Source organism: Anabrus simplex, chromosome 1 (genome assembly GCF_040414725.1).
Source record: "Anabrus simplex isolate iqAnaSimp1 chromosome 1, ASM4041472v1, whole genome shotgun sequence".
NCBI lineage: Eukaryota > Metazoa > Arthropoda > Insecta > Orthoptera > Tettigoniidae > Anabrus > Anabrus simplex.
The window spans coordinates 1629528403-1629547432 of NC_090265.1; the positions used below are offsets into that span (position 1 = coordinate 1629528403).

A 19030-nucleotide genomic window follows, 5' to 3' on the forward strand; every position below is an offset into this window, starting at 1 on the left:
AGAAATCTGCTTATTATAGTTTCGTCAACAGAGCCTTTGAAATTCCGCTAACAGGAACAGACAGAAAGAAGGAACTATCTTTCATTCGTCAGCAAGCTCTACATAACGGTTTCAGTTTGAAATTCATCAATAAAATCATTACTAAATGCAAATACCAACAACAAATTAAACTTAAACAGCATTCAGAAAAAGAAAAAGGATATGTAAAATTCACCTTTAATAACCCGAAGATTTACAAAATCACCAACTTATTCAAGAAACACAACACAAAAGTAGCCTTCTCAACCAACAACAACACAAAACATAGGTTCTTTAGTCACAATAAAGTTAAAGATGACGAATTCCGGGAATCTGGTATTTATAAGCTAACTTGTACTCAATGTAAAAAAAACTTACGTGGGACAATCTGGAAGGAACTTCTTAATTAGATATCAAGAACATGTCAATGCTGAAAAATACAAAAGATTCTCTGCCATAGGATCCCACATGAAAGAGTCCAACCACAAATTCACGAATATTAGACAGGACCTTCAAATTATCTGTATGATAAATAAAGGAAATCTAATGAACAACCTTGAAAACATCCACATCGTTCTTGATAAATTAGAAAACGGTGAAGAGAATCTTAACAAAAACAACGAGCAAAAAAACATCTTATACGAGAACATTAGTAAATACTTGGAATGGGTAGACATAAAACAGACAAGACATACAAGAGATATAATCAAACACGACATAGCAGAAGCACAGCTCAATCTCCCTCCTCCCTCACATGATATTTTAGATGACGACAAAACTCTACTTCCCTTCTCTCCAGAGCTTTGCATGAACTGTCAGACTGTGTCACATCGTTACTTCAGCAGGTCGCGCTCAAAGATAAACCCTCTAGACAGCGCAGAATAAACATCTTTTCCAAACAAGAACGAGACACGTGATGTCCTGGTCTGATGACCTGCATTTTTTAACAAAGGAGTCTCCAAAGAACTTTTATTATTTGTGCTTATTGTCCTAATGTTTTTTCTTCTCAATTCTTTCTTTATACAGCTGAAGAGGACCACTAAGTGGTCGAAACATGTCGTGTAAGTGCTAATTTATATTCATTTTTGCCTGAGACAATAATAAAGTATCGATTAAAGTGGTTATTTTACTAACTTCTTAAGTGATATGTTACATGTGATAAATATCATTTTTGACCCGTATTGATGATATCTGATTAGAATAATAACAATAAGTTAATTTATTAATTTGACCACCTACCGGTAATCAATACAATAAGTCTTGTCTTTGTTGATTTACATTGACATGTTATCTAAAACGGTACATGTTTCGCCTTGTACATAGGCATCATCAGCCATTGCCTTAACCTTGAAATAAAATCAGGCACCTGATTTACATATAAATAAAATAAAACTAATTTTTAAAAAGCCTTGGAGAGACTTGAACTAAAATTAACATTGTACAATGTTGGTTTTAAAGATATTGCAATGAGTGAGGAGTTTACAATTGGTGAAAGTATTTGCAATAATGACATTAGACGGCTACTATTATAATTAAAATGAACAAAGCAACAGTCTGCTATAAAATTATGTTTACCGAGCAGTGGTTACAATTAGACAAAGACGAAAATGACGATAAAAATCGTATTATTACAAAAATAATGTTGAAGAAAATAATGTCGAAGGACATAAATTCACTACAATAGAACAAGACCATATCCTCAAAAGAGTCAAAAAAAGTAAACTCGTGACAGAATACGAAAATTTATTAAATGAACAACATGGATTTCGAAAGGGACGCTCATGTGCTGATGCTTACTTTACCTTGAAAATCTTAGTCGAAAAACGCAGGGAATTTAACTTGGAAACTCACATAGCATTTGTTGATTTTAAGAAAGCCTTTGACCTAGTTAATAGGAACAGACTTCTTAATATCTTAGCAGAAGATAATGTCCCACAACAGTTAATAGATAACATATACAACATGTACAGTGACAAATTTATTGCAATAAAATTAGGTAATCATCAGACTGAATGGAAACCGATCAGCAGAGGTGTGAGACAAGGTTGTGGACTTTCTCCCTTGTTGTTCATAATCTATATGAACAACATAATACAGGAATGGAGGCATGAAAGGCATGGATCAATCCCAGTCAGCAGATATCTCACACATCTAGATGCCATACTCTTTGCTGATGATGTTGCATTGGTAGCATCATCAGAAGATGATCTTCAGTGGTCAGTATTTAATCTCCAGAAAGTCTCTTCAAAATTCGACATGATCATTTCACCACAAAAGAGCAAAATAATGGCCTTTAAGGGGAAGGACCCTATCCCAAGTAAAATCTGCTTAGATAATAAAATTTTGGAAAGAGTCAACGAATTCAATTATCTGGGACACAATTTATCTTACCAAGGGGAAATTGATATCTCTGCAAAAATAACCAAATTTACCAGAACAACAGGAATCATAAATCATATCATGAAGCCATCTCTTGTCCAAAAACACACTCGCTTACGTCTTTATAACACTTTAGCCAGACCAACGCTTTGCTACGGCAGTGAGGCATGGACAATAAGAACTCAAGACATTTCCAGAATTACAGCACGTGAAATGACATTCATGCGCAGAACAGCAGGCTATACGAAATGGGATCGTATAAGAAATGAAGATGTGCTTAAGGGACTGAATGTGAAATCAGTAATCAATTACATCTATGATTACCAAGAAAACTGGAAACGTCATGTTCAAAGGATGGAATCTGGAAGACTACCAAAGGAGATCCCACGCTATCAACCAAGAGGACAGAGATCTATAGGACGTCCAATGAAGCGATGGAAAGAAAATGCAAGACCGTAACAGGCCACATGGCCCAGTACTTGGAAGGATGATGATGATGATTATGACATAACCTCTCCTGCCCAAACGCCAACCTCACCTTCCCGAGATGAAAAAACCTGTTCCCAGCCCTGTTGACAGAGTCACGGTGGTATAACCGTTACATCCATTATGGAGGAAATGCTGTGATTTCAGCTAGTCCATTAGCTGAGAGGTGGCAGCCCCACCAATGGTCTTACTTCCTTCAGGCTAGCAACCCGTCGGAAGGACATTTGATTGCTTTCAAGTCTTGCAAAAAGTAAAATGCAAGACCGTAACGGGTCACATGGCCCAATACTTGGAAGGAAGATGATGATGAAAAAAGCCCCTTGTATGAACAGATTTTATTTCTATTCCTGTGTCCCTCATGTGGTTGGCCATTGCGGAGAATTGATTGTGTCTTTGTGCATTACAAGAATCGATTCCCCTCACCAATATATTCTTAAAAATTTTCAACCTCAAATCAAGAAGCACTCCCACCTCCTCTACAACTAATACACTCCCCTCCCTTCTCCTCACCGCCAATACCTCTAATTCAAATGCAACCCATAGACCCACAGCCACACCCACTCTAATACTGCTCCCTCCAAAGGCATCTCACCATTACAATACGCGCAGCAATACACTTTCCTCTTTCTCTCCCACCAATAGCAGCTCCCCTCCAAGAACTACAAACAAGCCCATAGTCACGCCTTCACAAACAGATCCCCCTCCTACACAAACCTACAGCTATAACACTCTTAGTAAGAAGTCAACAGTCGTCAATAACTTTTAGCTCAAACGTAACAAGTTACTCCCAAAAGCCAAAGGGAGGCAAGAGTGGACTGGTGTCGTTTCATGCTAGAAAAATTCAAAGGAAGGCAGTCCCAAGACACCTAAAATATTATAGATATGGTACTGTACAGGAAAAAGGGAAACTTAAGTCTTAAAAGGTTTATACCGTGTCAAGAAAATAAGGTGAAATTCTTAACGTTTCACAGAAAACTGGTGCTCTGCATCCTCAGAAGAAATCTCGACTGACCACGAGAAAGGCTTCTTAAACAATGACACTTTGAAATTTGGACGTTATATTATAAGTGGAAATCGTACGTTCATTCGCCACCAGATGGCGTCCAGGACGTGGCACAACGCTAGTGTTCGAAGCGGAAGCTGACAGAACCATCACAATCAGACTAAGCGGTTCACATAACGTGTTTGCGTAACATAAGACACAGACAGGTGTATGATATAGACACAAGCCTGGAATCAAACATTTGGCAAAGAGGAACGAACAAATTTGGAAAACACCGAGACAAGATAACAATAGTGAAGGGACAGGGAAGGGAATTACCTACGTAAATTCTTAATGGCTGGCAACCAGGTATTACTTAATTGATAGCCGGTGTCCCTGCTGAAAGCATTAATGGCAACCTAAAATATTGTCACAGGTGATGAAACATGGGTCTACCAATATGACACTGAAACGAAGAGACAGTCTTCTGTGTGGTGCTTTCCAGGGGAGGAACCACCCACAAGAGTTCAACGAAGTCGGGGCTCTGGAAAGAAGATGGTGGCAACTTTTTTAAATATTTTTTTTAACGAAAATGGGGCATCTCACCGCTGTGACCTTGGACACATGTCACACAGACAATGCTGTCAGAATAATGAACTTTTTGGAAAAGGAAAAAGTGCGAGTATTACCTCATCCCCCCATTCGACTTCCTGCCGTACCCTAAGATGGAGGAAAAAATTTGTGGACAGCAGTTTTTGTCAGATGAAGAGGCCATGGCAGCATACGAGAGTGCACTAAATGATGTCCCGAAAGAAGTTTGGACTGAAATGTTTTCTCTAAGTGGTTTCAGAGAATGGAAAAATGTTTACGTGTTAATGGAGAGCATTTTGAAAAGTTGTCATTGTTTTGCAAATATATTTTTTTCTCACACTCTGCTAAAAAATTTCAGCCGAGCCCTCGTATCTGAAATACTTAGGTATTTTATTACTGTTTGCATGAAGAAGCTACACCAAATTAATGGAGAGTTGAAATAGCAGCCCCAGTGTACAAGGGAGAGGGTGACAAAGATAAAGTAGAAAATTACAGGCCAGTCAGCTTGACATGTGTAGTTTGTAAGCTCTTGAAAGCATTCTTCCTGATTATATTACACACATTTGCAAAATTACTAACTGGTGTGATAGAAGGCAATTTAGGTTTAGGAAAGGTTATTCCAGTGAAGCTCAACTTGTAGGATTCTAGCAAGATATAGCAAATATTTTAAGATTCAGGAGGTCAAATGGACTGTATTGCTACTGACTTATCCAAGGGTAGATCATGGGAGATTACTGACGAAAATGAGGGCAATTGGACTAGACGAAAGAGTGGTTGAATGAGTGGAAAATAGAACTCAAACATTAGAGTAGGTGAAGCGTTATCTGATCCTGTAATGATTAAGACGGGAGTTCTTCAATGTAGTATTATTGGACCTTTATGTTTTCTTATATATATAAATAATATGAGTTAAGATCTTGAATCACAGATAAGGATATTTTCAGATGATGTTATACTGTATAGAGTAGTAAATGGGTTGCAGGATTGTGAGAACTGCAGGGGGACAATGTAGTGAGATGGACAGCAGACAATGGTGTGAAAGTAAATGGGATGAAAAGTCAAGTCATAAATTTCACCAAAGGAAAAGTCCTCTCAGTTTTAATTATTGTGTTGATGGGGTGATGGCACCTCATGGGGAATAATGTTAGTATAAGGAATAATGATCTTCACTGGGGTAATCATTAACAAGGTAGTTAAGAAATGTTACAGATCTCTTCACATGGTTATGAGAGTTTTTAGGGGTTGTAGTAAGGGTGTAAAGGAAAGGGTGGAAAAGTCTCTGGTAAGACCGCAGTTAGAGGATGGCTCCAGTGTATGCAACTCTCACCAGGACTATTTGCTATGAGAAGTGGAAAAAACTCAAAGGAAAGTATTATCGGCACACTTTTTCTGGATATATTTGTGTTTGGGTTTGAGGAGTAAGGAGGGAGCTCTTCCGGCTCTGGTAGTGCTGCCAACTAAATGAAAATGAAATCTGAATTGAATCGAGAATACGATCGATCGATATGAAGTTCCTAAACCGTTATTATCTTAAGCCAACAACTGTGTCACACACACATTATATAACATTTCTCAATGCGAATCTTGTTCCTAGCATGAATTCTACAGTTTGACTTTGCTGTGTAAACAACAACAGTACTAGTACGTAGAGTGTACGCCAGGTGTCGCACAGCGATGCATAAATGATTCATAGTTTGTGTTTCAAAGGTTGACAGTACGAATCTCAAAGATTGCCGAGGTCGACCGATTCAGCACTAGGGTGTAAATATATCCAGTAAAAGTGTGCCGATAATACCATGATTTGGCCTGGGTGATTTCCAGCAAAGTAGTAATGTTACTAAAATGTTACAAACTTTGGGCTGGGAAGACTTGGGAGTAAGGAGACAAGATGCTCAACTATTTGGTATGTTGATGATGCATAAACGATTCATAGTTTGTGTTTCAAAGGTTGACAGTACGAATCTCGAAGATTGCCGAGGTCGACCGATTCAGCACTAGGGTGTAAATATATCCAGTAAAACTGTGCCGATAATACCATGATTTGGCCTGGGTGATTTCCAGCAAAGTAGTAATGTTACTAAAATGTTACAAACTTTGGGCTGGGAAGACTTGGGAGTAAGGAGATAAGATGCTCAACTATGTGGTATGTTGATGATACAGATGTTGATTCCCACAGGGAATCTGAAATATTTGCCCCACGAGCCCAACCTAGCACACGGGGGCAAAACGCTGGCAACCAGGAATGAGTTAGCTGGAAAACTTATAATGTCCAATAACGGATTATTTATATTGGTATTATGTGGTATGCTTCAAGCTGTCAGTGGTAAGTTGGCACGGAATGACATAAGCAGAATAGGCTTGAGTGGAGCTATTAAAATCTATTAAAAGTAGCGAATATAACAATATGAAGATAAAGTTCGAATTCAAGATGACAGATTGGGGGCAAATATTTATTTTGAGGACAAGGAGTAAGGGATTGGAATAAATTATCAAGGGAAATATTCAATAAATTTCAAAGTTCACTGAAAATATTTAAGAAAATGCTAGGCGACTGCCCTAAATGCAGATCAATAATGATTTATGCCTTTGCTGAAGGGACCTAGTGTTGACAGTGCACTATGTCTTTTGCTATAAGCTAGAGCAATTTTGTTACTTTCATTGACCTGTCTCAGTCTTACTCTTGGCTTTGACAATATGAAAGTGAGTGAGGTATGAGCAATGCTCCTAATGCCATTCCTTATGCAGCCAGTTCCCGCTATGAATGGTGTGAAAACATTGCTCATAAGGTCGGATGATGCATGCATTTCAGTGGATTTGGCAGACAGATATGTAATAGCAACTTCTCGCTCGGTGTTGAAAGTAACGGGAAACTACCTCACTCCTCATTTCCTTAGTATGCCTCTTAAGTAATGCCTAGGCCATCTATGACAGTTGATGGCAGAGCTGTTAAGGATCCAACCTGCCTTAGGACTGAGGACCAAACATACATAAAATGATTGATAGTTGCGATCGCTTCACTGTGAATGTGGTAGCAGGTAAGCTGGACCCAAATAAACTCTTATCTAATTCCTTAGTTTTGGCTTTTAAGTCTTGATGCGAGGCCTGCGATGCGTACTACCTTCTCAACGATGTTGCAAGGCTTTGTGGTATCTTACACTATGAAGTCACATTCCGACCAATGAACCTCACCGTATGCTTGCTACTTTTGGAAGAGAATGCAGATGATGAAGAGGAAACTACCCTGCGCTTTTTTGCAGGGTAAGTGGTGATGGTGGTGGTGATTACCATTTTAACAGGAGTATAACTTGTGCAATCTACCTCTATTAAAATACTAATCAGAGGAATAAAATTGAAAGAGGTCAACCCTACAACGAATGTCAGTATCGGTTAAAGGAAGGGAACAGTCACCAAAGGGTGTGAAAATGAAAGCCGATCTACACCTCACAAACCTAATACAGTCAGGGTCGGAAGAGAACAAGAGTTGAACAATGGAGGTCAGATTGAAAAGTTGAAAGTGAGGAGCCTAGGAAAAATAAGTAGAAGCGATGTCAGGCTCAGCTAGGGGAACCGTGGATGCCAAATGATGTTCCTAAATTAACAGCCCCTTTTAGTTGCTTTATGCGATAGTTAGGGGATACCAGGAATCACCCCAAGGGATTCCGGCAGGGAAGACAGTGATATCTTACAATACATTATGATACAATCTTCAATAGTACGGAAACAGAGGGAGCCTACAACATTCTGGTAAAATGCAGTCTACTAACAGACAGTGAAACTAAATTCAGAAGTTACTTTCAAGTCTCAAGGGTCCTTTTCCAAAGGATCCTGTATTTAATTAAACATGATGTTAGCAAGGAGTTATCTAAAAGATATGGAAGAATCATGTCACTTGGCTCGGACTTGTTCAATCATTTTCTTGTCATATTGATCCCTGGTGAGGAATAGAAACCACCTACCAAAGCCACACACAAATCTGGCGGGACAAATCTGTGTGAGACAATGCAGCATGGTATGCCTTCGGAGCTGAGAATGCCATGAAATGCGCAACATTAAAACCCACTCAGCATGGCTCCTGTAATTCAAAATATGTGTGAGGTGGTTACGTAAATTTTATAAAGAAATAGAAAAAAATTAACAACAGCACAATAGCCTGTAGTGTGAAGGATGTTTTACATATATTGTGGCCAGCAGAGAATCAAGATAGTAAGTTCCTTTTGTTAGTGAGTGACAGTGCTGCCTACATGTTGATGGGAGTGGACAGTCCTTCTACCCAAACATGCTCCACATTACCTGCTTGGCCCACGGCTTGCACCGCCTTGTGCAGGAGATTAAAAGCCACATGACATAAATAATGTGGTATCTCTGGTCAACAAGATTTTCTTAAAAACCCCAACATGTATATAACTGATCAAGGAGAAACAACTGACAATACCTTTCCCACCTGAACCGACACTTACTCACTGGGGAACCTGGCTGGCTGCTGCCATTTACTATGTATGCTGAGTACCTAAAAGGCACTAAAATGTTACAAATGGCTTGGATGAAACAGAAGCTACCTACAGTGCCAAGCCTAAGAAATGGCTCAATTGCCCCACTCTAATATAATTCTTATTATTTATTTGCCCACTTGTAAAAAAATGGGATTGTAAATAAAGGGTACAGATCTCTGCACATGGTTATGAGGGTGTTTAGGGGTTGTAGTAAGGATGTAAAGGAGAGGGCATATAAGTCTCTAGTAAGACCCCTACTAGAGTATGGTTCCAGTGTATGGGACCCTCGCGAGGATTACCTAATTCAAGAACTGGAAAAAATCCAAAGAAAAGCACCTCGATTTGTTCTGGGTGATTTCCGACAAAAGACTAGCGTTACAAAAATGTTGCAAAGTTTGGGTTGGGAAGAATTGAGAGAAAGAAGAAGAGCTGTTCGACTAAGTGGTATATGATTGAAATAATAACAATAAGTTAATTTATTGATTTCACCACCTAATCAATACAATTTCCCATGCATAGCCTATTTTGAGACACATTATTGTTTTATATCAGAAGCTATTCTATTGTACTGATTAGGTGGAGAAATCAATAAATTAACTTAGTGTTATTATTCCAATCAAGTATCATCAATACGGATCAAGAATGATATTTATCACATGTAATATTAATGCCAACCAGGCAATGATAAAACCTGAGAAACCTGATTGAACCTGAGAATTAAAATAGGCAAGATTTCTAGACATATTTAGTTTCTTAAAGATTGCTTGAAATTAGAGTTGGTACCTAAATTTCCCAAATCTTTACAACGAAAAGGTCATCCCCATTCAAAATCTAATGTCACTCAAAAGAAAGTAAACAGCATATGGTTAAAAAATGAAATAAAAAAACTTATTGTATTGATTATGTGGTGAAATCAATAAATTAACTTATTGTTATTATTCCAATCAAATATCATCAATACGGATCAAGAATGATATTTATCACATGTAATAAGTGGTATGTTCCGAGCTGTCAGCGGAGAGATGGCGTGGAATGACATTAGTAGATGAATGTTTGAGTGCCGTTTATAAAAGTAGGAAAGATCACTATATGAAGATAAAGTTGGAATTCAAGAGGACAAACTAGGGTAAATATTCATTTATAGGAAGGGGAGTTAGGGAATGGAATAACTTACCAAGGGAGACGTTCAATAAATTTCCAATTTCTTTGAAATCATTTAAGAAAAGGCTAGGAAAACAACAGATAGAGAATCTACCACCTGGCGACTGCCCTAAATGCAGATCCGTATTGATTGATTGATTGATAATATGTAACAATTACAAATTGTTCACATAGGACATTTTTCGGCCCATAGGATCATCTTCAGCAACCTATCATTTTTACACTGTAAAAAGGTTACACTATTACGCGCTCAATTCAATTTATGATGAAATTCATATTCTTTTGTTTGATACATTAAAAAGGATGTTCAATGTAATAAACACAAATTAGCATGGTTTTAATGTATAAAACTTTTTGAATGTCATTTGGGGGTCTTATTATTCATGTCCCACTTTTGAAACATTAAAAAGTCTGCTCAATGTTGTAAACACATATTATCAGATCTACTACATACATACATACATACATACATACATACATACATACATACATACATACATACATTATCATTATAGACTGTTGTGCCTTTCAGCGTTCAGTCTGCAAGCCTCTGTGAATTTACTAAACGTCGCCACAATCCTCGATCTACTATTCACGAACAAATTATAGTAAGCCTACTTTGTGGTAAATCATCAGGAGATGGACTAAAATGATGTCCAACACTTGTCATTTCCCATGCATAGCGTATTTTGAGACACATTACTGTTTTATAAATAAGCTATTCTCCAGTTAGAAAGCGTAACCCTGCCACTCAAAGATTTTCTGGATATCATTGGCAATGTTTCCAAAAAAGAAATACTTGTACCAGCAGGTGTTTCACATTCTCTGAAGTTGCAGAAATGTCTTCAACACAATCCTGGTTTTGAAGATATGAAAGTTATCAGTTCAACACAACCTGCAGTGTTAGCATCCTTGCCCTACGCTCCAATGATGTACGTTCCATTGAAATAGCTTTTTCTTCATACATGAATGTGTTAGGTGATAAAAGGAATTTGTTTATGACAGAAAGTTATAGTATGTTTTGGTTATCACCTACAGGGCCAAAAAACAACCAACAAAATAAAAGTAAAACCTATAATCAGTGTGCTTTGATTAATATCTCTGACAACGTAAATTTTTCTGAAACAAGTTCATAAATCAATCTCATTGAAACTAAAAAAAACAGAAAATTACTGGTGCCTGTATCGATCCACTACGCAAAACCATAAGAGAAATCAAGTCAATAGGTAAACTCCCTCTGGAAACAGCCCTACGACTGTTTGAACTCAAACTTGAACCTGTCGTAACATACGGACTGAAAAACATATGGACACATCTAAAGAAGACAAACCTCGAAATGATGGAAAACCTGAAAGCAACATACTTGAAAATGGTGCTCTGTCTCTCCAAATACAAACACCCTCTGCTCGTGTACGAATTGACCAGCGAGCCCCTCGATATAGAACAGCTACGACTGAAGCTCTTACTACCAGCGACGTTAGCCTACCCGGACTTGGTCTTGGTCTTGATAATTTAATGGGCTTCGCTTGAGAGCGGTATAACCAGCCACGCAACAATAAGCAAACCCAAAGTATGGAGGAGGCGCAAACATAAAGTGTATAGTTGTAAAAAAAAAAAAAAGAGGGGGGGGGGGGGATTTAGGAATGAAACGACAAAACGACTACACAGGAAAAACACAAGGACACAAGATGACTAAGCTTCACGCCAGAGCGACCGATACTTGGCGACTTTCTACCAATCACATACTGACCGGGTCAACACCTACAGAAGAGATAAAGGTACATAACCTACTGGATTAGTTGGGTGACATAAAGGAAATTCAATACGGCAACTACCAGCTAGATATCGTGTATCTAACACGTCAATTAAGTGGGTATCGCGAAATTGTGGATGAATATGATACGAGGTGGATATAAAGCAATTATCGGAGGGAGTTCGTGTTATTTGGGTACAATACTACTTGCATTCCCTGGGAGACCTATCCTGTGAGGAAACATAAGATGCTAACTTTTGTAAGAGGGCCACAACTTCCTCCTGCAAAGTGAGGAGCATTTTTGACCATTTGGAATCATTCTCAGCTGCCCTAGCATACACAGATAGTTTGTCAGAAATGACTGGAATGAGTTCCGAAACCAGGATTTTTCTGGCTGTGAGGTCCCAGTCGAAACAACCTGCCTGGAAGGAACAAACGTTCGTCCTGGATACAGAGGCTTTAGGAGATATTGTAGGTGTGACCAAGGGAGACATTTTTAGGAGTGCGCGATATCCCTGGACATCATAACCTGGCGACCGATCCGGACTCGGGGGGAGTGATGAGACAACCGCCGTAAATTTACGTTTTCTCAGCTGCGGATTCTGCAGAACCGGCGCAGATTTCGGGAGTGGAGGAAATTGTTGTAGGGACAACAGGGGGGTGGAATCTATTGGTTAACGGGGGGAAAAAAGACTCGGAGGAGAAAGTAGAAACTTCCAAAGCCTGCTGTTTTTTTCAGCTCTTGTTGTCTCTTATGTTCTGGGCATTGTAGAGAGCCTACGGAATGTTCCCCGGAACAATTAAGTCAAAATCTGGTCGAGTTTTTACAGTCGGAGGATTCACGATCGTGTGCGCAATTGGCGCATCGAGGATGTTGAGCCTTACAGTTTTTCCTAGTGTGGCCGTAACGTTGACATCACCGGCAGATCGTTGGTTGGAAAACAAATGGGTCAACCTGTGTACGAACTCAATAAATGGAAACAAAGGCAGGGAGAGTCTGGCTGCGAAACGTAAGTTGAATGGTACCAGTAGGAACATAAATGACCTTGCCATCCTGTACTGTGCGTCATTTCATGCGCTGAACACTCACTATAGGTACTGTCGACTCAGCAACCGTACAAATTTCCTCGACCGACAAATCCCTATCAACCCCTATGATAACACCTATTTTATATATAGCCACAGAAGGAATAACACTTTCAAATGTTTTTCCTTTAAGAGAGGAATTGATTAGCTAGAGTTCTTGTCTGAAATGCAATCTGAATCCTATGTCGACCTCGCCTAGCAATTTGGGTCACTCCCTCAAATTTACGGTCATAAAAAATATTTCCCAAAGCCATGGGATGTATGCTGCCCAATTTCTTACTGTCATCAATGGCCTCCACAAAAACGAGGTATGGGCCCGTGTGCCTATCATCGTAGAGCTGTGTAGCAGGTTTGAGGGAAAACAACTCGACATTATTAGAGAGAGCACTGTTACGATTAGGTGGGTTGATATCATTTAACACCAGAGTGTTCTCCATAGAGAACTAACGACTGTCAACTTCAATGGACTCCTCCTCTATACCCTGTCCCCCACTCGACTCAGCCATGAGGACCGGAGGGAGTTGGGAAATTATCACATGTAATACTCACATACTCTCACACCACGCCCAATGAACAACAACAAAAAAAAAGTTGACTAGCTCCGATAACCACACATCCCCTACCAGAACTTACTGAGGAAACTGCATGAGAAGAAAGTCAAGATATGGGAGGAATTCTACGTTACTGACGCTATGACAAGTCGTGAAGGATACAGGGAGGATACAAACTCCGCCACACATTGACAAGACTCTCAGAGCACAAACTTCACAAGCTGTGCAACATCCAGAGTTTTCACGAGGCCGGCACGAACCGCACATGCGCAAGGTGCGGTGACCAATGTGAGATATACCACGTGTTAAACGGTAAGATGAGAACAGAGTCGCTGGTGAAATTCTGTAGTGAATAAGATAAGTTCATGTACTTCACACACTAAATGGCCAGTTCGGCTGCAATAAACATATTATTACGCAAAACCTAGACAATCTATTCTGAGCATACAAGAAACATAAAATGAAGGTTTATACCACTTAAAAATCCGAGCCCTGGTAATAAGTCACGTAACAAAGAATACCAGTAACCAAACAAAAGGATCACAAACCAAGAAAGTGTTTCGGCAAATTTGTCGCTTTAGATGCCTCTAATTTCAATTGCTCGACTTTGTTATCCAAACCGATGTTTTCTACTTTCACACGTTGAAATGAACTCGGGGATAACCGAATCCCAAGTGCTAGGTTTACTTGGTTTACTGACATTTTGGTCAAAACACGGTAATCATCATTGTTTACATAGTACAACTCCAAAGACAGTTTACAACTCTATCAATGCGGCAAGGAGTTTGCAAAACTTGCTTGCTTGCTTGCTTGCTGATGCTTATGGGCTGTGTCTACGACATTTCACACAGTCAATACTCGCTTACTCATGTAAACACACTAGTATAAATGAAAACCTCAGTTCAATAATTGATGCTTGAGCGTGCAAGTAGAAAAACACAAAACAATGAACTTCACTATATCACATAACGACCATATTTTGCTAGAATAGACTGTTGTCATACGGGAAACTTCCAATCTTGCAATCACACTGCGTCTAAAGCTGCACCCACACGAAGAATCCAAAATAGCACTCGCAAGTAATACACTAATGATATGAGGAATCACTCAAATGGAACCTTCAAAAGCATGAGCAATTCTTACCCTATATTACAGACATAATTATAACACGATATTGGCTTCATCTAGAAACAGATTTAGCACTCGAATAATCTCGACTGTAGGATTACAGATCAAACAAGAAACACTGGTTGGAAAAACCTGCTTGAGGCGCCTAAGATTAGTCATAAGTTTTTTACGTGGGGTAGCATATAAAGAACATTCAAATAAAATGTGGTTGGAGTCGCCATTACGGATATTTGTACCACACAAACAGTTTGTATCCTGCGTTAAATGGAATCGGGATCGATATTGTGGTGTAAGGGCATGATTAAACCGTAACCGAATGATGTCAATAATATGTCGTCTAGTATAAGATCCTCGTATAAACCAAGGTTTAACTAAAAGTGTTGGTTGTAAATGATAATAGAAGTTACCTTTGACTTCTGCAGTCTGGCGGTAGAAATTCTGCCAGTCTTGAAGCCCCTCCTGTCGGATAACAACTACATAATCAGAAGCTGGAACAATATTGTTAGTATTCGGAACAGGAAGACGAGAAGCTTGTTTTGCAAAACAATCTGCTTTTTCATTACCGTCGATACCCACATGACCTGGTACCCATACTAAAGTTATGGAAATACCGACGTTGTCCAGCATATAAAGGAGACTCTTGACATTGTATATATACCAATTATAGGATAACTCATACGAAACCAAAGATTGTAATGCACTCAGCGAATCCGTATAGATTGTAGCTCGCGTATATCCCTGTCGCTGAACAAAAAGTAAAGCTTGCTGTATGGCGAATAGCTCCGCCGTAAAAATCGAACAGTCACTAGGCAAACCATATTGTTCTTTAACATTTAGAGAAGGTATATAATAAGCGGAACCAACTCCATTAATGTTCTTTGCTCCATATGTAAAAATGTTTATGCTTCGTGGAATATGAGAAAATTTCACTCTTTTAACAGGACATATCTCGGTCCCCTGCAAACAAGGAACGTTAGTAGAGCCATTACGCATAGGCCAAATTATTTTAGGCTTAAAATAAGAAACCTGATAGGGTAAGGTATAGGGTAGTAAAGTAACACTGTGTATTAAGGTACACTGTTTCGACTTCAATGTATTAAAAGCATGAAACAGTACAGGCAAACTGCGTAAACCCTGGCACCGAACGGAATAATACTCCGAGAGTAACTGTAACTTCGGAATTAAAGGATGACGTGTTACAGAAAACTTTTTAAGTAAATATTTCGTCGCAAGTATTTTTCTACGTACTTGTAAGGGAGCTTCGCAGGCTTCAACTAAAAGTGCATTGGTAGGTGTGGACTTTAAAGCTCCAATACAGGAGCGTATTGCTTTATATTGACAAGTGTTAAGAATATTCAAGTTAGTAGAAGATGCTACGTCAAAAATATGTGATCCGTAGTCCAATATCGTCCTAATAGTGGTTTTGTACAAAGATAGCACCACAACGGGATCTGCCCCCCATTGCCTACGCGTTACGGCCTGTATTACCTGAATATACCGTTCACTCTTCGAACGCAAATATAAAAAATGACGTTTCCATGTAAGTTTTTGATCGATAAATAACCCAAGATATTTATGGTGACTAACCACTGGTATTTCATACTGATCAAAAGCAAGTGGCGATCGGTCATAGGTTCGGTGATGTGTAAATATCATTGCTCGACATTTCGCTATGGAAGGATTTAACCCATGGGCCTCTAACCATGTTCGAGCTTCATGAAGCGTGAAACTAATATGTTGTCTACAGAGCTGTAAATCTTCATGTGTACAATAAAGCAAAAAATCATCAGCATACGCCTGTAGTCGAGCATGACGTAAAATGACCGCTTCAAAATCTTTCATAAAAAGAGCGAAAAGAATACCACTCAGAATATCGCCCTGTGGCAACCCATTACTTACCTGCCGGGGCTGAATTGTACAAGGTGTCGATTTAAATCGGAGTGTTCGATAAGTCAGAAGTTGTCTGAGAATGCTAATAAATCCCTCAGGAATCTTAAGAGTTGCAAGTTTTTCCCATAATATGTTCAAAGGTACGGAATCATAAGCCCGTTGAATATCAAGAAAAACCGCTATGGTACTATGTTTTCTATGACGAGCTAATAGTAAATCGATAACAAAACTATTAAATGCATCAGATGTACTGCGTCCCTTAAAAAAGGCATATTGATAACGAGGCGTCAAGTTATAGTATTCTAATACCCATAGGATTCTTCGAAGTAAGATCTTTAGAAAGACTTTACGGAGGCACGAACCGAGGACTATACCTCGATAATTACTTACCTCAGTGGGTAACTGCTTATTTTTAAGAATGGGAATTAGGAAGAATTCATTCCAACTAACCGGTGTACTGTGATTGCGTAAAATATCATTATACCTATTTAGTAATGCCTTCTTTGCTCTAATAGGTAATAATTGGAGCATTTGATATATGATACATTATCTGGACCTGGGGAAGAATTTGAGCATGATTGGAGGACTGCCTCTAATTCCTGATAATCGTAGGGTTGTAGCAATACGGAAAAACGTGCGTCTAGTGGGTCTTGGGAATGAACATACTGTGGCACAACAAAATCTGGCGTCTCTCTAACAAGAAAATCTGATAATACTTGACCTGGGATGGTCTTGGCAGGGGAGTGCTGCGTAACTCTTGTGATTGCCCTGATGGCATTCCACAAGTCTGCAATTGGAACCTGACGCGTGAAGGACGATATAAACTCCCTCCAAGCGACACGACGTTTTTGATGGAAAATATGGCGGGTTTGTGCCATGTGTCGTTTGAGCCGGAAGTAATTTTCATGTGTTGCGTGCTGCCTATATTGTCGAAAAAGTACTTTACGGGTTTGAATCAGCAAATGACATTCGTCGTCCCACCACTTAACATGCACAGGCTTCCTAGAAGATAAAGGGGGTGAAGCGCTGATGGGGTGGTGAAGGTTAATACACTGACTGACAGTGACAATGCAACACCAAGGAGGAGTGGTTCGAAAGGGATGAAAGTTGGGGAAAAAACAGAGACGGCACGGATGAATAATTGATGTTTATTTCAAACCGATATGCAGGTTACACAATGCGCACGGCATCGACTCAGTAGGATGTAGGACCACCGCGAGCGGCGATGCACGCAGAAACACGTCGAGGTACAGAGTCAATAAGAGTGCGGATGGTGTCCTGAGGGATGGTTCTCCATTCTCTGTCAACCATTTGCCACAGTTGGTCGTCCGTACGAGGCTGGGGCAGAGTTTGCAAACGGCGTCCAATGAGATCCCACACGTGTTCGATTGGTGAGAGATCCGGAGAGTACGCTGGCCACGGAAGCATCTGTACACCTCGTAGAGCCTGTTGGGAGATGCGAGCAGTGTGAGCAGTGTGTGGGCGGGCATTATCCTGCTGAAACAGAGCATTGGGCAGCCCCTGAAGGTACGGGAGTGCCACCGGCCGCAGCACATGCTGCACGTAGCGGTGGGCATTTAACGTGCCTTGAATACGCACTAGAGGTGACGTGGAATCATACGCAATAGCGGCCCAAACCATGATGCCGCGTTGTCTAGCGGTAGGGCGCTCCACAGTTACTGCCGAATTTGACCTTTCTCCACGCCGACGCCACACTCGTCTGCGGTGACTATCACTGACAGAACAGAAGCGTGACTCATCGGAGAACACGACGTTCCGCCATTCCCTCATCCAAGTCGCTGTAGCCCGGCACCATGCCAGGCGTGCACGTCTATGCTGTGGAGTCAATGGTAGTCTTCTGAGCGGACGCCGGGAGTGCAGGCCTCCTTCAACCAATCGACGGGAAATTGTTCTGGTCGATATTGGAACAGCCAGGGTTTCTTGCACATGCTGAAGAATGGCGGTTGACGTGGCGTGCGGGGCTGCCACCGCTTGGCGGCGGATGCGCCGATCCTCGCGTGCTGACGTCACTCGGGCTGCGCCTGGACCCCTCGCACGTGCCACATGTCCCTGCGCCAACCATCTTCGCCACAGGCGCTGCACCGTGGACACATCCCTATGGGTATCGGCTGCGATTTGACGAAGCAACCAACCTGCCCTTCTCAGCCCGATCACCATACCCCTCGTAAAGTCGTCTGTCTGCTGGAAATGCCTCCGTTGACGGCGGCCTGGCATTCTTAGCTATACACGTGTCCTATGGCACACGACAACACGTTCTACAATGACTGTCGGCTGAGAAATCACGGTACGAAGTGGGCCATTCGCCAACGCCCTGTCCCATTTATCGTTCGCTACGTGCGCAGCACAGCGGCGCATTTCACATCATGAGCATACCTCAGTGACGTCAGTCTACCCTGCAATTGGCATAAAGTTCTGACCACTCCTTCTTGGTGTTGCATATGCTCTGTCAGTCAGTGTATAATCTGTTAAAATCTGCAGTAAAGTTTGATATGAA

The 19030-nt window shown here is 40.4% G+C and overlaps 1 protein-coding gene across 1 annotated transcript in view; it reads right to left on the reverse strand.

Annotated features, from left to right (window-relative positions):
* LOC136881292 (ubiquitin-like protein 7) overlaps window positions 1-14252 on the reverse strand; it is a 321168-nt gene extending 306916 nt beyond the window's left edge. Inside the window, exon 1 of the mRNA XM_067154091.2 lies at window positions 14046-14252. Within this exon, the coding sequence (XP_067010192.1) occupies window positions 14046-14199 (154 nt within the window). The 5' untranslated portion in view covers window positions 14200-14252. The remainder of the gene's footprint in view (window positions 1-14045) is intronic.
* Window positions 14253-19030: the final 4778 nt, after the last annotated feature.